Below are 17,892 nucleotides of genomic sequence, written 5' to 3'. Positions count from 1 at the left end.
AACACGATGGAGTGGCAAAGTAGCTTCTTGTGACAGCTAACTCCTGGACTATAACTCTTATGATGATTTGAATGTGAAGGCAGTGAGAACCAATCAATGGAAATCTGGTTCAAGACACAACCCTCCAGGATTTGATGATCAAAATTCATTGGAAAAAAAACAAACAACTCCAATTCTCTCTGCTATCTTCTTCTTCTGTGTCGCACACTGAGCCATGAATGAATTTGGTAGATGAAATGAAGAACAATAAACACCCTGAAGACATTGCAGAAAACAAGGAAAGGAAGACTTCCCTACTACTCTTAGAGTAGGAATTTCATTTCCTATAGCTGGTAATAACATTTGTACTTGCTTCAGCATGAGCTGTTTCAATGCAGACAATGGGATGTCGGAGTCAGCAGGAGAAAGTAGAACTGCGCCATCGTTATCAATGGAATAAACCTTTGGAGCAAGAGCAACAGCAAGTCCCTGAGTAGTATTTTTCAGCTGGAGATGCCCTGTGGTTTCGGTCTCTGCTTCTTTACTGAAAGAAAGCTTGAGTGCATACACAACTTGCTGATGAGATCCAAATGTGAGCTGCAGCTTAGATTTGTACCAATTAATAAACTCTGAAATTTCATTTTTGGTTTGATCCAATTTGGAGTTGAGTGTCTCGTTCTCCCTGGATAGCTTTTTGCTGTTTGCAATTATTATTGCCTGTCATTGGTGGAATGAGTAGACAGATTCACTTCTTTATTACCTTCTTCAACAAAAAGTGATTCTCTTTAAAACAGACAACAAAGACTTGATGATCGTTGACAGTGAAGTCAAAGAGGGTAGTAAGATCTTGGACCTCTTCCTTCAACAGGTCTTCTTCTTCTGGAGCAATTTAACTGTCTTGAACTTTGTCCCAAAAGCATAAACCAAGGTCTAGAATCTCATCTCGTGGATGCTCACCATCTTCGTTAATGTTTCCACCTCCTCTAGCCTGTCACCAATGGACAAGTACCAGCTCACGGTGTAATGAATCGACTTCAATTTCTGCTGCAGTTTTCAGCTTTCCCAGTCCTTGGAATAACTTTGGAAATTCAGTTCTGAAAATTTCTCTGCCGTCATCTATTGATAGCTCATCTGCTTCTTTTTAAAGACTAAGTCTGGAGCATGCTGTGGTGCAGAGATTCAAAACTGGTTGCTTTTGTAAGTTATGAAGAATTTCATGAATTTCTTTTATCTTCATGCCTAAGGGTTGCAATGAACTGACCCTTCACTTTGAGATCTGTGCATCCTGGAACTTGTAGCTGTGACCTCAGCCCTGGTGTATAGTTTAAATTCTGTTCTGTATCCTTGGACTTCCAGCTCAATAGGCCAGAATTTCTACTAGGATCGTTGATTTCTCTTTAAAATAGATTGGTTGAAATGCAGTATTTCCAATTTCCTGGACTTCAAAATGGTTGGAAGCACATTCCAGCTTTCTTCCTTTAAATTGTGCTTTTGATCTGCAGAATTGTTTAAAATGTCTGATCTTGCCGCAGGAAAAGCTACTGGCCAGTGAAAAACTGGACATTTTTCACGACAATGCTGCTTTCTGGTGCTGCATTTGGAACAATTTAAAATAGTCGGATGGTTCTTCTCCACCCTTTCGGTGGTTTTGGCTGCCTTTCTCATGGGCTTTTTGGTGGGTCTCCTGACTTTGGGCTTACGTACTGGATCAACCCTCGACATCATTCCAAAATAAACCCAATCCTGCTTTGCAACTCTACTTGTCTTGCAAACTGTTTGACCTTCACTAATATCCCTGGTTTACAAGATGTCTTGTTGAACATGGTGTCTACAATGCGCTCACAAATTAACTCATGTTTTAAAGCTTGTAGCAGCAGCTGCTGGTCAGTTCTATAGTAATCATGAATAGATTAATAGCTGGGTTCATGCAGTCTTTGGCCCATTTCATTGGGTTGCACCTGTTCAATATCTGATTCATCTTAGAGCTGAGATAATTATTGATGGCCCTCAAAGTCTCTTCATAGGATGCTGAGATCTCCTCGATTCTTTGTCTCACCAGAACATCATCAGCTATTGCCACAAGCGCATATGTGTTTGAAGGGCTATGGAACGGGTAGTGGCTGTTCAATGGCTGCCAATATTGTGAGTGGTTCATTCATGGTTTCCTACCACGGTACATTTTGTATTTGTTCTCCTCCTTTGCAGAAGTTCTTCAGTCTTCACTGGGTTCATAAGGAATAGGAGCAGGAGTAGGCATCTGGCCTGTCGCGCCTGCTTCGCCATTCAATAAGATCATGGCTGATCTTTTCGTGGACTCAGTTCCACTTACCCATCAAATCTGCGGCCTCAATTTTCTTAAACTGCAGCATCTAGCACTGCCACCATAGCTTGGCTTGTTTCCAATTACTTGTATTGTCTTCTGGTTCAGGGAGATTTCACTGACTTGTATGTGTCTTGGAGTGAGTCAGTATTTTGTAATCTCTCTGAACTATTTATTTTGACTAATTAGCTTCCAGGACCTCATGGCATGTACATTATTCTCTGGACACAGAGTGGCTTTCTGACCCTGATGTCATGCTTACAGCATCTTTGTCTAATTAACATAACCATTAACCCTTTATTCTACAACTCAGATGGTCATTTGTGACTGTTGAAAAATGTCTGAGGCCAACACAGCATTGGGATGTTTCTCAGGCCCCCTTGAGGCGCAGGACATAGTTCTACCAAACTAGTCATTTTGTTGCCCTTTCCATCCAGAAAATGTGCAAGAAGAACCATTTTATAACCTTCTCTTTACTGTATCTAACTGTTGGTATATCTCTCATGGCTTTGTTCATGGTTTGTCAGGTGATGGGACATTTTAAAACAATCCAAATGTGGCACAACTTGCAATGTTGCCAGTGAATATGTAATGGCAGTGGGGTAAACCTTTTAATTGTATAGATGATCAAAATCTTGCATACTAAAATTCATTTACAATTTGATATACTTAAAGTGATGTAATTGAGAAGTGGCTGTTTTACTGTAAATATTATCTAAGTATTAGAGTTGCCAGGTTGACAAAACAATCAGGAGAAACAAGTAAATAAATAAAATGCAGAAAAGTTAAGCGAAGTACTTCAGTTTAGGACTTTTGTAATGACCTGAAGTAGTATCTTAAATGGGTTTTTGTTAAGTATACTGTTAAAAACAAGTTGCTTATAATTTAAATATATTTTAAGAAAAAATGGAAATACATTTTGCTTTAATTTCCCACAACATATTCAGTTTCTGTAGCTCAATTGTATTCAATCTCACGCAATGTTTTCAATAGCCACAGATTGTGGAGGAGTTGCAGTCTGAAATTAATGAAGTAAATTATGCAGCAATGTACTTAACTCATGTAGTATTTGAAATGAATTTTAATGCTTGAAGAAAATTATTCCAGTCATTCTGATAATTATTATTTCCATAGTAATTCTAAAACCTTTTTCTACAGCTTTCGTTGGCGACTGGAACAGAGCAGATTCCCACGTATAGACAGATATTTTCATTTTGTACTGACGGCTGATACCATAATTATTCTGTTTCTATGGTTTGTATTGAAACTTTTATCGTGTGCATTTTAACTTGGTCTGAGATGAGTATGTCTGGCGTCACTTTACCTTTATTTCCATGTGTTTAAGTTGGTGTGCAGAACTGTTGCTGCTAGCTTGAAGCTAGCCTTGTATCAATATGCCTTCAATATAATGTAAGTGATTCTTGAGTGTCATGGCAGATAAGCTAGGGTATTTTGTGCAGTACTATCACAACTTCTCACAAGATAGTTTAAAAACATCTGACCGACTCTTAACACTGATTATCAGAGCTTTCGTCAGAAACTGGACATTTAAAAAGCCGATCATACTTGAAACCATTTGTGTCCCCTTGAGGAAGTAATGGAGCTGATTTTGCTAGCCCTTGTCTCCACCCCCATCAAGTAGTATTCACATGCCTGGGTGGAAGAACCAATAAATAGGAGTGATGATCTGATGATCCTGATTGTGTGATCTCTTTTAATGCTTTCAATTATGCCCTGGGATTTCTCAAAGTATTGAAAGTAAAATTGGTACAAATGTTTGTTGTGTTATAATATCATAGCGTCACAAAAATCTGGGTTAGGGCAGAACTGAGAGATGAATGTTCCATATTACAAAATAGGGGAAGGCAGGAAGGTAAAAAGGTAGAGTGGTGGTAATATTCAAAGATACATTGCAGAAGAATAAAGTAGGTTTGAGATAAGACTGAATCTCTTAGGTTGGGGAATAAAATGGAGAAAGAGCCCTGTAGGCAAATTAGATACAAATGGAAGCAAGAGGGGGATGTAGGATGTAAGAAATAGGAAGAGGAGTAAGCCATTAAGCCCTTTGAGTTTGTTCCCTATTCTGTCAGGTCATGGCTAAACTTTTACATTAACTTTACTTTCCCATGCTTTTCCCCTTATCTCTTAATTCCTTTAGAGCCTAGAGATCTGCTGATCTCAGATTCAAATATACCCTTTGATTGAGTATTCACTATGTTAGGGGGCCTTTAGTTGTTCACAAATAGGTGAGGGTAAATGGATGGTAAAAAGAGGAGGGATTCCCATCATGTGTCCAGGACTGCTTTAGAAGTCTACCTGTTTTGAGTTTAGCAAGGAAAGAGGCAATGCTTGTTTTATTTAGTTCTAAGAAATGAATTGGACCAATTGACATCCTGGGGCGAGGCTAATATTTAGGAAACAATGACTACAGCACAATTAAATTTCATGCGAAAAAGAGAGCAGTTAAAATAAAAGCATGTGACTGGAGAGAGCCAATTTTAATTAGATGGAAGAGAAATTAACTAGAATAACTTGGTAAATGGGAAATAAAAATTGACAGCTAAACCAGTGCTTAAACACACGGACAAGGGGTGATTAGAGTACTGACAGAACATTTCTGGAAAAGAAGAAAAGATGGTGTCAAAAAAATTGAAGTTTTTCAATGAAACAATAAATGAAGCAATTTTTACTTGTAAAATAAAAGCCATCTAAAAAAGTCAATTGTGCAAAAGAAACTCAAGTGCAGTAAGAAGGATTAAAAAAAGGTTTATAAAGTTAAGAGGTGATGTACGAAAGATTGACAGGCATCTAACACAAAGTCAACAAGGTTTAAAAGATTATGGAGCTGGTTAGGTATGAGGAAGGAAATCCTAGCTGAATTCTCCAGTCTCATACACCCCACTACTGCTGCCAGCAAAAACAGAAAATTTGCTGGAGAATCCCAGTTGTGGGTGAGGTCAGAGAATCCAGCCTCTAAATAGATATTCTCTAGCTACTTGGCCTCAGTGTTCACGGTAGACTGCGGTGGTGAAAATGGAAGAGTATCGATGGTAGTTATTAGGGAGGATAAGCAAAGATAAGGAAGTAGAATTGAAGAAAAAATGAATAACATGTTGCTCAAAATAGAAACAGACATGGGGCTATGAAGGCACCCATCTTAGAAAGTTGAGTGAAGTTGGTGATAGCCTCCGACTTACACATGGCTCCAGTCCCATAGTAGATTGTTCACTCCTCATTTCCTCGGGGAAACTAGGCATTAGCAACAAATGCTGCCTTGCTGGTGTTATCAATACCAGATACGTGCTGAAATTTTATACCAACAAAAATGAGTTACCTGAACTGGGATTATAGGGGTTGCAATATCGAAGTTTGCAATGACACAAAATGGAATATATGGTTAACAGTGAAGTAGACTGCAAGAAGCTTCAAGGAGACATGGACAAATTAGTATATTCAGCAGATGTCCATTGAAATTTTATATGAAGAAATGTGAGGAGATAGATTTTGGGAGAAAAAATAATGAGAGAACATATATATGAAATGATAAAACCAAGGAGAATGAAGGCATCTAGGTGTTCAAATATATAAATCTTTGAAAATGGGAGGACATTTTTATAAAGCACATGGGATCCTACATTTTAATGACAGGGAGTACTGAACAAAACAAAATCTAATAGTAAACCTATACAAATTATTGATTAGGCTGCAGTTAGAATATTATGTCTGATTTTAAATTTATTTCTTCAGGAAGCACACAAAAGTCATGTGGAAGATATGGAAGAGCATCCATGAAGATGAATCTAAAGATAAGAGAAGGAATATTTTCATTACAACAAAGAAGTTTAAGAGGAGATCTGATAAAAATGTTCAATAATATTTCAGTCGGAAATTTAAGTCATAAAGACCTGTAGAAAACCAAACAGAACCCACAGCAGTTTTTCTAAAAAAAAGATAAATATGTGAAAAATAAAACATTTAAAAGAATATAAAGAAAGGGTAAAACAACAGAACTGAATGCATAGTTCTTTCAGACAAGTGACACTAACTTAATGGGCTGAATGGCCTCCTCAGCTATAAGATTTTATGATTTTGCAAAGTTGAATCTGTGCTTGGAAGCTTGAATATTCCAGTGTATCAGGCAGAAAAAACTCTTTTGTATCCATATTCTAACAAGCAAATAATTGCTGCAAATTGACTTCTCACAACTAATCTCACAGTTGGCACTGCCATTTATGAAATTTTGAAAAGAGTCTTGAACAAATTTTAAGCAAACTTTGTAATTTGTGAAGTTAGTATATTGTTGTTTCCAAGACTGTTAACATGATTTCCAAAGTTATCCTTTACAACACCCACAATTAATACAATGCCAGGAATGTGAGAGATCATAACACTGCCATAAAATACACACTTAGAAATATGAAGTTGTAACACAATTAAAGCAGTGTTGTGCAAATAGTATGAACACTACATTTTTTAAACATTTTTGAGTACATTCCAGTGCAATTTATGATGCTTATTTAAGATTTATCATAAAGTTGATTTTGTTGGGATCATTGGCACATATAGTTTGTTTATGGACATAAAAGAAAAGAATCAATGCTCTTAGCCAAACATGCAAGCAATCTTGTATAGGTTTAATAATATCAATGTCACATTGTGTGCTTTTTTTTCTGCCACATGAGATCTTTGCAAGAGTTGGCAAAATGTTTTGGAATAATGTTTTTTTTGTGATGCACTCAAAACTAACAGACAGCATAATCTGGTGTTATGAGTTTGGAGTGCAGTGTTAATTTTCAGCAAGTCCCTCTTCATCATTAAATGCTCAGTTCTGAAATCAGCCTGCAGGTTAGAACCATGAACTTGAATTTTTAGAAATCAATTAGTGCAGGCCAGGATTAGCAATAGAGATGAGCAGATCTGTATCTGAACTGTACTATGTCAATTGACGTTCTGTGGATCTCCTTACGATGAACATCCTGAGGTGCACAAGCTAGCCCCATGATAATTTATTCAGTTAGGTAAATACCATTAAATATATGTGTCACCACCTTAATTGTTTGTAACTGCCTAATAATTGAAACCTACTTGACTAAAGGATGTAAAACTTGATCCCACTGGGCTTCATTGGATTGAGTTTGTGATATCACCACAGCAAGAGATTATGAATAATTTATTTGTATCATACGTGTTTACTATATCAAACATTACAAAAATTCTGATCTGTAATAATTACACTGGGATATAGTATTTCTTGCTGTTTGCCACTTTTTGCAGAATATTAATCCAGTCCCTGCATTGGTTAGGAGCTATGTTTGCAAAGCAGCAACTCCAGCCTGAAGTATGCTTGGGAACCGTCAGTACTGTTTTGTCACTGTAAAGCATTCCATTGCAAACATTCCTTTTAAGCAGTTTTTTTTTGCAACAAGATAGAAAGTGCCTACTGGAATGTATAAAATCATAAATTTTCCAGCACGTAAACAGCCCATTGGGGCCCTCCAATTCAGTTTTGTATAAACTAACAGAAGAAACTAAATCATTGTTGTATAGCAGTTCATAACCTGTGTGATCTTGGTTAGGGAGATTATCCAGTTTTTGTTTCTTAGAAAGTGGATCTTTGATTCCTTTACATCTCCTCCCGTTCCTCCAGGTACCATGCTCTAAGTGGGCACTGGTGATCATGGACTTCCAATGGATTGGTCCATGATTATGCTTGGCAAAGTACGACAGTAGTTTGCCATTGCCTTTTGCAGTATAGTAAGAAGCCTCACAACACCAGTTTAAAGTCCATCAGGTTTATTTGGAATCTCAAGCTTTCAGAGCACTGCTCCTTCATCAGATGAGCAGCGCTCTGAAAGCTTGTGATTCCAAATAAACCTGTTGGACTTTAATCTGGTGTTGTTAGACTGCTTACTGTGCCAAACCCAGTTTATCCATATCTTCTGCAGTATGGCTGACCAGAAAACTCTCCTGTTTCCTTTACATCACCTATTTATTTAGAACCTGTTGAATGTTTCGTTTATTCCTATTTTAGAATTCACTACTGATATAGTTGTTGTTAGCTATAAAATTTACATTTGACAAGTTTCTGTGATTTGAAAATTTTCCTAATATATTTTTGAATCAAGAAGTGTTACACTTACAAAGTTTAAATAGCACTGTTGAAGAGAATATAAAAGATGGTAACTTCTGAAATGAACTTTTGTACAAAAAATTATTCTGCAATATTTTGTGAATCTAGACTAATTGTGGAAATGGTTACAATGAAATGTATCTGGTAGTACTTTGGAGTCTAGTCCTATATATTCATGTTAAAAACATTTTAGTTATTTATTGTGCAGGCATAGTATTTCTATCTTTCACCAATTGACCAGTCAATGTAAACTTTAATTGTGCAAATGATGTTCACTTGAATCCCTACATTGTCACTGTGAAATGATTCTCTATAACAAATGATGAATAACTCTGACGCCATCAATTGTGGTAATAATATTTCACAAAAGAGGCATTAATCATTGCACTGGTTTGAATTCTCCTATAATTATTTACGACATAGATAGTGTGAGAATTAATTTAAGATCTGGGTAAAACTCAAGACATATTTGCTTGATTCTGAACTTCTTTTCCCCACTTTGCAGCTTAATTATTTTATTCAACTTTAAATATTTCCACAATTGAAAATTTCTGAATGCATTTTTGCTGTTGTTACACTTAGATTTTTATAATGGCATCTCCCTCTTCATAGACCATACCTGGCAGGATATTTGGGTAACTGATTTTATATACTTTGTTTTTCTTTGTAAAAATATGTTTGTGTTTTTCTAGCAATATTTTAATATTTTGTCAAATAGTTCAAAATAATACCCAACATTTTTTACTTTGTAAAATGAGTATTGGCAAACTAAATTGAGCAATGGAAATCAAACTCACTATTGTAAATGATCTTCAATCTTTTCTATCTTCTTTGTATCAGACAGTAATTTACACTTCACCTTTTTCAAATGTCATGTGTAATTTACATGTAATTTAAAGGAACAGTTCACATTGTCCTGGATGATTATGCATGTCTGAGTAAGGATATCAGCCAAGTGAACTGTGCAGCTTTTCTATATAGTTCCTGTCACATACAATTCATTTGTTTAGGAACAAGATGCCAAAAGTTTCTATTGTGTTTAAGAGATATCCTATCATAGATTGCATTTTTCACAATCAGGGTACAGCTGCGGATAACGCTTTCCTATTAAAACCTATCACAGATGAACAATTTCCACTTTTAGTGCAACTGAATATCAAGGAGGATTTTGGGTTTCTTTCAAGACCATTCTCATTTATTTTTATTCTCTCGTTTTGTTAACTGGATAAAATAATAAGGTAAGATAAGGTTCCCCTGTTTATCTAGTAGGTCAGAAAGAAATCTCACAACACCAGCTTAGAGTCCAGCTTAAAGTTAGACTTTAAGCTGGTGTAGTGAGATTTCTTTCTGTTTTACCCGAGTCCAACGCTGTCATCTCCACATCATATCTATTAGGTACCATTACTCATGTTAATTGGGGGTGTGGCTGCAAATGGACAATTAACTTTTTTTTCTTATTTTAATGCACAAAATTATGATAAATTTCTATGGACCAGCATTTATTCAGGACAAAATGTTGATTTTTTAAGATTGAAATTAATGTTCTGATCAGTGAGTGGACTGTTTTTCCTTCATGAATTAAAGACTACACTCACTTACTAAAAAAGACTTGTAATGAAAACATATAATTTCCTTATTCTTATGTTTTAGGGATATAACTTTTAGTTTGGGTATTTAATTTTTTAAATGTCAAATAATTGAAACACCCAGTTTGAGAAGTCAGAAAATGGTTGTGATTCAAAGAGTGGCCTGTGCTTATTTAATATTTATTTATTAGTGTCACAAGTAGGCTTACATTAACACTGCAGTGAAATTACTGTGAAAAATCCCCTGGTCGCCACACACAGGCGCCTATTCAGATACACTGAGAGAGAATTTAGTATTGCCAATGCACCTCATCAGCATATCTTTGGTTAGGTGCATTGGCCATGTTAAATTCTCCCTCAGTGTACCTGAACAAGTGCCAGTGCTAATGTAAGCCCACTTGTGACACTAATAAATAATTAAATAAGCACAGGTCATGCTTGAGTTACAATAATTTTCCAGCTTCTCAAACCAGATGTTTCAGTTATTTTATATTTAAAAATTCAATCCCCAAACTAAAAGTTATATATAAGATTGAAAGTTGGAATTGGGAAAACAATGAACAATTGGCAGTCCTCTCTTAGCTTTGGAATGGAACCATTGATCTGGTAAGATTTCAGTTGACCCCGTTAGAGAGGTAAATTATTCATGTGCAACCTAGAATTGAATGGATGTTTTGGAGGATAAAGTTAATTAATTTAAATCTATCTGTGATATTGCAGGTGTGCCATGGTGCTAGGTTGCAGGGACATATTCATTTGTTTTGGGTTTATCTCTTTGATTCCCAGAAGCAGCTTTGAATCAGAGGCTGTAGACCAATAGCGGAAGCTATCAGAAATCAAGATTATTTCATGATTTTGAGTCACTGAGCAGGATGTGGTGAAGTGCGTGTTTGAGCTTGGGTGCTCACAATTGTGAAGTGCTGAATAAGATTTGGAGGGCTGCAGTGTGGATGCTGGTGTAGTGACCCCAAGAAGTCTCATTTCTTGGAGAACAGCAGAGACATTGAGAGCAATCAAAATACATTCCTGAGAGCTGTGGCATACCCTGTTGGGTTCAAGAAGTGAAGAAACCCTCATGATCCTGTAAAATACAGGGGCTTTTTGGGTAGAAATAGAAGTAGAAAAGATAGTGCTCTTTTTTCTCATTTGGTTTAAAGAGTAATTGCTTACAAACTGTAAAGTTTGTAGTGCTTGCTCTGTTCAACTCCTGTACACTAAAGGTTTTTGTTTGGTCCTGTTATTGGCGAAAGGATATATTGGCCTTGGAGGGAGTACAGAGAAAGTTCACCAGGCTGATACCGGAGGTGAGGGGGTTAGCTTATGAGGAGAGATTGAGTAGATTGGGCCTATACTGATTAGAGTTTAGAAGACTGAGGGGGAATCTTATACAGACTTACATGATAATGAAGGGGCTAGATAGGGTAGAGGTAGAGAGATTCTTTCCACTTAGAAAGGAAACCAGAACTATAGGGCACAGCCTCAAAATAAGGGGAGGGAGGTGCAGTTTAGAACAGAGTTGAGGAGGAACTTCTCTGAAAGTGGTGAATCTCTGGAATTCTCTGCCCGTTGAAGTGGTGAAGGCTACCTCATTCAATATGTTTAAGTCATGGGTCGATAGATTTCTGATTGATAAGGGAATTAAGGGTTATGGGGAGCAGGTGGGTAAGTGGAACTGATCCACTTCAGATCAGCCATGATCTTATTGAATGGTGAGGCAGGCTCGAAGGGTTAGATGGCCTTCTCCTGCTCCTATTTCTTATGTTCTAATGTTATTTAAAACGTGAAATCTTGTGGCACAGTACTTTTCAGTTAATTGCTGAGGTGTTCATACTTATTTTTAGAAGTTACTGGTCTCCCTTGAGACCGTAACACTGTTTGATATAAAACAAGTTTGCACAGTTGTTTTAAGTATTTGAAATGATATATTATCTAGACATGGTGATTTATCATGTTTGTACCTGTAATTTACAAAGATAAAAGCAAATTGACTATACAGGTATGCACTTGAAATACTGTAACCTACAAGCATGCAAACAAAGAACTGGAAAGTGGCATTGGACCGAAGACTCTTTTTTGGGCTGGCGCACACACAATTGGGTGAATAGCCTCTTTTTGTGCTGTAAATTGCTATGACTTCTATTTCAATTTGGTTGAAACATTTAACAGCAAGAGCAAGTCAATGTAAAGGGTATAGTTGCACTTTATATCATACCATTGATGTTATCCATCCACGTGTCTACAATTTGGATTTGGTAATAATTCTGTTCTGTGCCACTCCAGCTAGTTAGATCCTTGGAGTACTTAAACAAAATTAGTCATTTGAAATAGCGTCACCTAACCAGTTTTGAAAAATTAAAAATCCTTCAATTTAGAGCATGAACATTCTTTCTTTTTGATTGATATTCGTTTATTTTTATCATTTATTAAACTGTTTAATAAAGATGAACGATGCTATAGAAATTAGAATTTATGAATGTGCCAATATCCTAATTTACCAATATAAAGTCGAATGATTTGTACAGTTGGACTCTGAAGAAGCAGGGTGAAAGAACAGGACTTTTCATTGATGTGGTACTGCTTAGGAATTATTTTTCCAGAATGAAGGGCAGTAAAGCATAAGATCTTGCACAAATTGTTTTGACAACATCTAAAAATCTAATATCAGATTGTGAACAGGAAATTCAGTTTCCCTCAAAGCTGCAACCCCTCTCGATCACCCACCTTAAAGCACTGCATATGATGCATAAAAATCCTCCAATATTTTAGAACCAGGTTATTTTTGTCCGGGTGATTTTTGTAATGCTATAAGGGGGGTTTTACAGTGTGGGTGAGACTAAAATCTCTGATGTAAACCCAAGTGTACCATAAAAAAGTAAAATTGAACTGGTAGAAAAACATATAAATTTCCAAAGGTCTTTTGAAATTGTTTCATTCAAATGTAAATGGCCCAGGCTGCACATCTCATGATCATACAATCATCTTGTCGCAGTGTGTGTATAATATGAAATTATTGTGTTAATTTCACTGAATCATCTGTGCCTGTGCTAGTAAATGGTATGAATTCACAGAATGCTGAGACTTCCCATGCAAATGAGGAGGGTGGCACAGTGGTTAGCACAGCTGCCTCACAGTGCCAGGAATCTGGGTTCAATTCCAGCCTTGGGTGACTGTATGGAGTTTGCATGTTCTCCCTCTGTCTGTTTTATGGGTTTCCTCTGGGTGCTCTGATCTCCTCCCACAGTCCAAAGATGTGCGGGTTAGGTTGATTAACCATGCCAAAAAAAGGGAACTCGCGGGGTAAAAATGTGGGATTATGGGGATAGGGCTTGGGTGGGATTGTTGGCAGTGCAGGCTCGATGGGCTGAATTGCCTCTTTCTGCACTATGGGGATTCCATGAAATACGGTTATCAGCAGATACTGTGAAAGGGAAATGAAGATGCTTCATAACTCATGTAAATAACCAACGTCTCTATACCAGCACAAAATTATTTTGGCCAAGCTTTATTCCAAAATTATGGAACTATATACGTTGGGATAGATTGTTCAATTTGAAATGTAGAGCATCAGGTTGAAAGATTTTCAAATTACCTTCAAATAAGTTAAGACAAAAGATTGTGGAGTTTGCACAGTTTTACTGATTTTATAAATCTGCAATAAGATAGCAGTTTCTATAATTTTAGAAATTCATACTTTTGCTTCATATTTGTGGAAATAAATCAGGATGTTTTAATGTTTACTTTGGCTTTTCAAAAATAGCAAAAAAAAGGCAAAGAGAAGTTACACAGAATGGAAAAATAAATGGTGTGTTTATCACAGCACTGCTGATCTCTGTTATACTTTGAGGGTCTAAAATATAAATATATTTCACAGAATTATTTTAAGATATAAAGAGAAATAGTTTTAGGGTAATGAGAAGCAACTTTTCCAGCTCATGTTAATTGATGAGCGTTTAAATTGGAGGATAAAACATAGAAGAGTGAAAACTAGAAGGAACAACACTAAGGGGAAATTTTCAGACAAAAGAAATAAGCAACGTGAAAATAGATCTGTATAAAAGCTTTTGAAAATAAATTTGTGTGCAAATAAATTCTTCATATTTGTTTATGAAAATGCTGTAAACTTTGTACATTTTGATATGGTAATATCTTTACAATAAAAATTGATTAAGTCCTTTCAACTGAATCTGTCGTTAACTTCATAGCTAATTAGTCTGTTGGTTACTTCAAATTGACCAATTCCAGTTGAATGTTCAAGTCTGCTTTTATTCTCTTGATTGGATGATTTCTATTTTTCATTTCGGAGTTATGTAGAGTTTCAGCCCAATCACGTTCCACAAAATATTCCTAGGCAGACAGTTTCCCAAACTTTTCACTAAACAAAAACTTCCACAAGCTTGTCCAAAAAATTCTCTTGGCTTTCTATGCCAAAGAGTTTCTGCACCATTGTCCCTGACTTCTGAACTCTGGCAATTACTGCTCAATCCCTGCTGAATGTTTAAAGCCATCCTAATGTAACCACTTATGGGATTATCGTACCAAGAGATACTATATAACCGCTGACTGGTAGGCCCTGATATTTGTGGAGAAGATGCAGGGAGTGATTTGATTTAATTTATTATTGTCACATGTATTAGCATACTATAAAAGGTATTGTTTCTTGTGCGCTATACAGACAAAGCATACCGTTCGTAGAGAAGGAAATGTGAAAGTTCAGAATGTAGTGTTACAGCCTTAGCTAGGGTGTAGAGAAAAATCAACATAGTGCGAGGCAGGTCCATTCAAAAGTCTGACGACAACAAGAAGCTGTTCTTGAATTGATTAGTACATGACCTCAGATTTTGTATCTTTTTCCTGACGGAAGAAGTTGGAAGAATGTCTGGAGTGCGTGGGATCCTTAATTATGCTGGCTGCTTTGTCGAGGCAGCGGTAAGTGTAGACAGTGTCAATGATGGAAGGCTGGTTTGTGTGATGGATTGGGCTACATTCACAACCTTTTGTAGTTTATTGTGGTCTTGGGCAGAGCAAGAGCCATATCAAGCTGTGACATAACCAGAATGTTTTCTATGGTGCATCTGTAAAAGTTGGTGACAGTCATAGCTGATATGACAAATTTCCTTAGTCTTCTGAGAAAATAGAGGTATTGGTGGTCTTTCTTAATTATAGTGTCAGCATGGGGGAACCAGGACAGGTTGTTGGTGATCTGGACATCTAAAAACTTGAAGTTCTCGACCCTTTCTACTTTGTCCCCCTTGATGTAGACAGAGGTATGTTCTCCTTTATGCTTCCTGAAGTCAATGACAGTCTCCTTTGTTTTGTTGATATTGAGGTAGAGATTATTGTCACTGCACCAGTTCATCACATTTTCTATCTCATTGGTGTATTCCATCTCGTCATTGTTTGAGATCTGACCCACTACGATGGTGTCATCAGCAAACTTGAAAATCGAATTGGAATGGAATTTGGCCGCACAGTCATGGGTATATAAGAAATATAGTAGGGGGTTGAGAATACAGCCTTGCGGGGCAGTAGTGTTGAGGAGGAAGTGTTGTTGCCTATCATTACTAATTGTGGTCTATGAGTTAGGAAGTTCAGAATCCAGTCACAGAGGAGGAGGAGCTGAGGCCCAGACCATGGAGTTTTGTGGGAGTAATGGTGTTGAAGGCTGAGCTGTAGTTAATAAATAGGAGTCTGACATAGGTATCTTTCTTATCTAGGTGTTCCAGGGTTGAGTGTAGGGCCAGGGAGATGGTGTCAGCTGTGAATCTGTTGTGGCGATAGGCAAACTGTAGTGGACCCTGGTAGTTTGGCAGGCTAGAACTGATTCATGCCATGACTAGCCTTTCGAAGAACTTCATAATAATGGATGTCAGAGCCACCAGCCGATAGTCATTAAGGCACGCTGCTTGGTTTTCTTAGGTAACGGGATGATGATCGTCTTCTTAGAGTGGATAGGGACCTTAGGTTGTTGTAAAGGGAGATTGAAGATGTCTGCGACTACCCCCGTTAGCTGATCTGCGCAGGATCTGAGTGCACGACTGGGTACCCCATCTGAGCCAGTCGCTTTCCGTGGGTTGACTTTCAAGAAAGCTGCTCTGATATCTGCAATGTTGACCCCAGATACAAGTTCATCCAGGGCTTCCAGGGTAGAGGGCATGCTCTCACTGACCTCTTGCTCAAAATGGACCTAGAAATGCACCTCTCATCAGGGAGAGGTGCGTTGGAGCTGGTGAGTGCGGGTACCAAGATGACCCAGAAAACCTAAGGGTGCTGAAGTTCTAGCATATTTAACAATAAAACAATTTAACTTTCTATTACTTCTTAGTCAGTTTGAATTACCTTGGGGGTGGTCCCCTTAAATTAGGCCTTGAGTTCAGAGATCAGGATAGATTATATTTTAACAGAAATGGGTGAGTATATATATGTGGAATGGATTGACAAGATGGGGTCCTTCTGAAAAGCAAGGCTGAGGAGTAACCTACTGGAGGTCACTCTTTGATTGACTGGATAGAGTGATACACTCTTCCTTGCAAGAAAAAATATTAACTGGAGGCAACCAATATGATAATCACCAAGAAGCTGAATTGGGGTTCAGAAGAAATTTCTTTACCCATAAAGTGGTAAAAATGTGGAACTCACTACTATAGGAGTTGGTTGAAGCAAATAATATAGATGCATTTAAGGGGAAACAAACAAGTACTCGAGACAGATATTTTGTCTCTTAAATTCAATCATAACCATAGTCACAGAGAGTGATTCTCTCATCCTGTTTTTATAGTGTAGCAGGCCAGGAGACTCAAGTGGAGGTTGTTTTGTGGGTGCCATGGGCTCTAGGCATCTCTAACAGATGGATTTCCAGCGCCATCAGTTCAGTGCTGGAAATGAATGTGGAGCTGAATAAATTATTCAAATGAGTATTTTAATTCAATTAACATATAATGAGTGGGCCTGGGACTGAAATCGCTGGGCCCACTAGCCTTTCCCTCTCCCAACAGGAGTGGTTCACTCCAGCGGGGTTTATTATAGTTCCCCATTTGCAGGGAGTTTGCAGCCGGACCCCAGTGGAGAGAAGGGAAGCTATTGAGGCCTCAGAGGGTCCGGGGTAAAGAGGTGCCCCCTGGGCATTGCCAACCTGGGCTGCCTGACTCCCCAAGGGGCATCTTGGCACTGCCCATCGGGGCTGGGCCTCTGGAGGGTGATTGGTGGCAGTGGGGGGGTCCTACTGTCAGTCTGAACTCGTGCTGGGAAACAGAGGGAAGGAGGTCAACGACTGGGGCTGAGCAATGGTGGGGAAGTCAGCCTGTCAGGGCCTTGGGCCTGCAGGGTGGGGACGGAGGGGGAGTAGAAATTAGGACTGCAGGAGGGATGCAGGGAGTGTGGGGGAGGTCAGAGCTGAAGTGGAGGAGGGGGGATTGGGAGATCAGAAGTGTTGGTGAGGGCGGGGTGGAGATCGAGGTGGGCTGGGGACGGGTCAAGTTTGGCCCAGACACGTTTGGGGAGCAACAATCAGGCGGCTGGCGGGTTGGTGAGGCAGCAATTTGGGTCTGTGGGGCTGGCCAGTGATTGAGCTGACCAGTGATCGTGAGGCTGGCAGTGTGGCTACTGAGCATGTGTCAATCCTGGCACTAACAGATCGGTGCATGCACAGTGGCCCGCTCAGCGCTATGCTGCCGGCCTCTCCAATGGGGATAGGCCCCGCCCCTGATCGTTTTGTAAGATTTACACTAGTGCATTCTGCAGTGCACAGAATGTGAAGATTCATTTTGTAAATCTCACTGACAAAACCAATGGGATTTACTCCAGTTTTGACGCTTCAAATTTTTTTGGGAGAATCACCCCACAGAGGCCCTTTGGCTCATTGTGTCTGTGTCACCCATCAA

The 17,892-nt window shown here is 38.3% G+C and overlaps 1 protein-coding gene across 3 annotated transcripts in view; it reads left to right on the top strand.

Annotated features, from left to right (window-relative positions):
* agbl5 (AGBL carboxypeptidase 5) overlaps positions 1-8,071 on the top strand; it is a 102,551-nt gene extending 94,480 nt beyond the window's left edge. For all 3 annotated transcript variants that reach the window (XM_080192253.1, XM_080192252.1, XM_080192254.1), the window contains 2 exons: positions 3,458-3,553; positions 6,047-8,071. In XM_080192253.1, the coding sequence (XP_080048379.1) occupies positions 3,458-3,529 (72 nt within the window). In that variant the 3' untranslated portion in view covers positions 3,530-3,553; positions 6,047-8,071. The remainder of the gene's footprint in view (positions 1-3,457; positions 3,554-6,046) is intronic.
* Positions 8,072-17,892: the final 9,821 nt, after the last annotated feature.

This window comes from Carcharhinus amblyrhynchos, chromosome 7 (genome assembly GCF_965287045.1).
Source record: "Carcharhinus amblyrhynchos chromosome 7, sCarAmb.v2.hapA, whole genome shotgun sequence".
Classification (NCBI taxonomy): domain Eukaryota; kingdom Metazoa; phylum Chordata; class Chondrichthyes; order Carcharhiniformes; family Carcharhinidae; genus Carcharhinus; species Carcharhinus amblyrhynchos.
The sequence above is the reverse complement of the archived record's forward strand: the minus strand, read 5'-3'. Positions and strand labels throughout refer to the sequence as shown.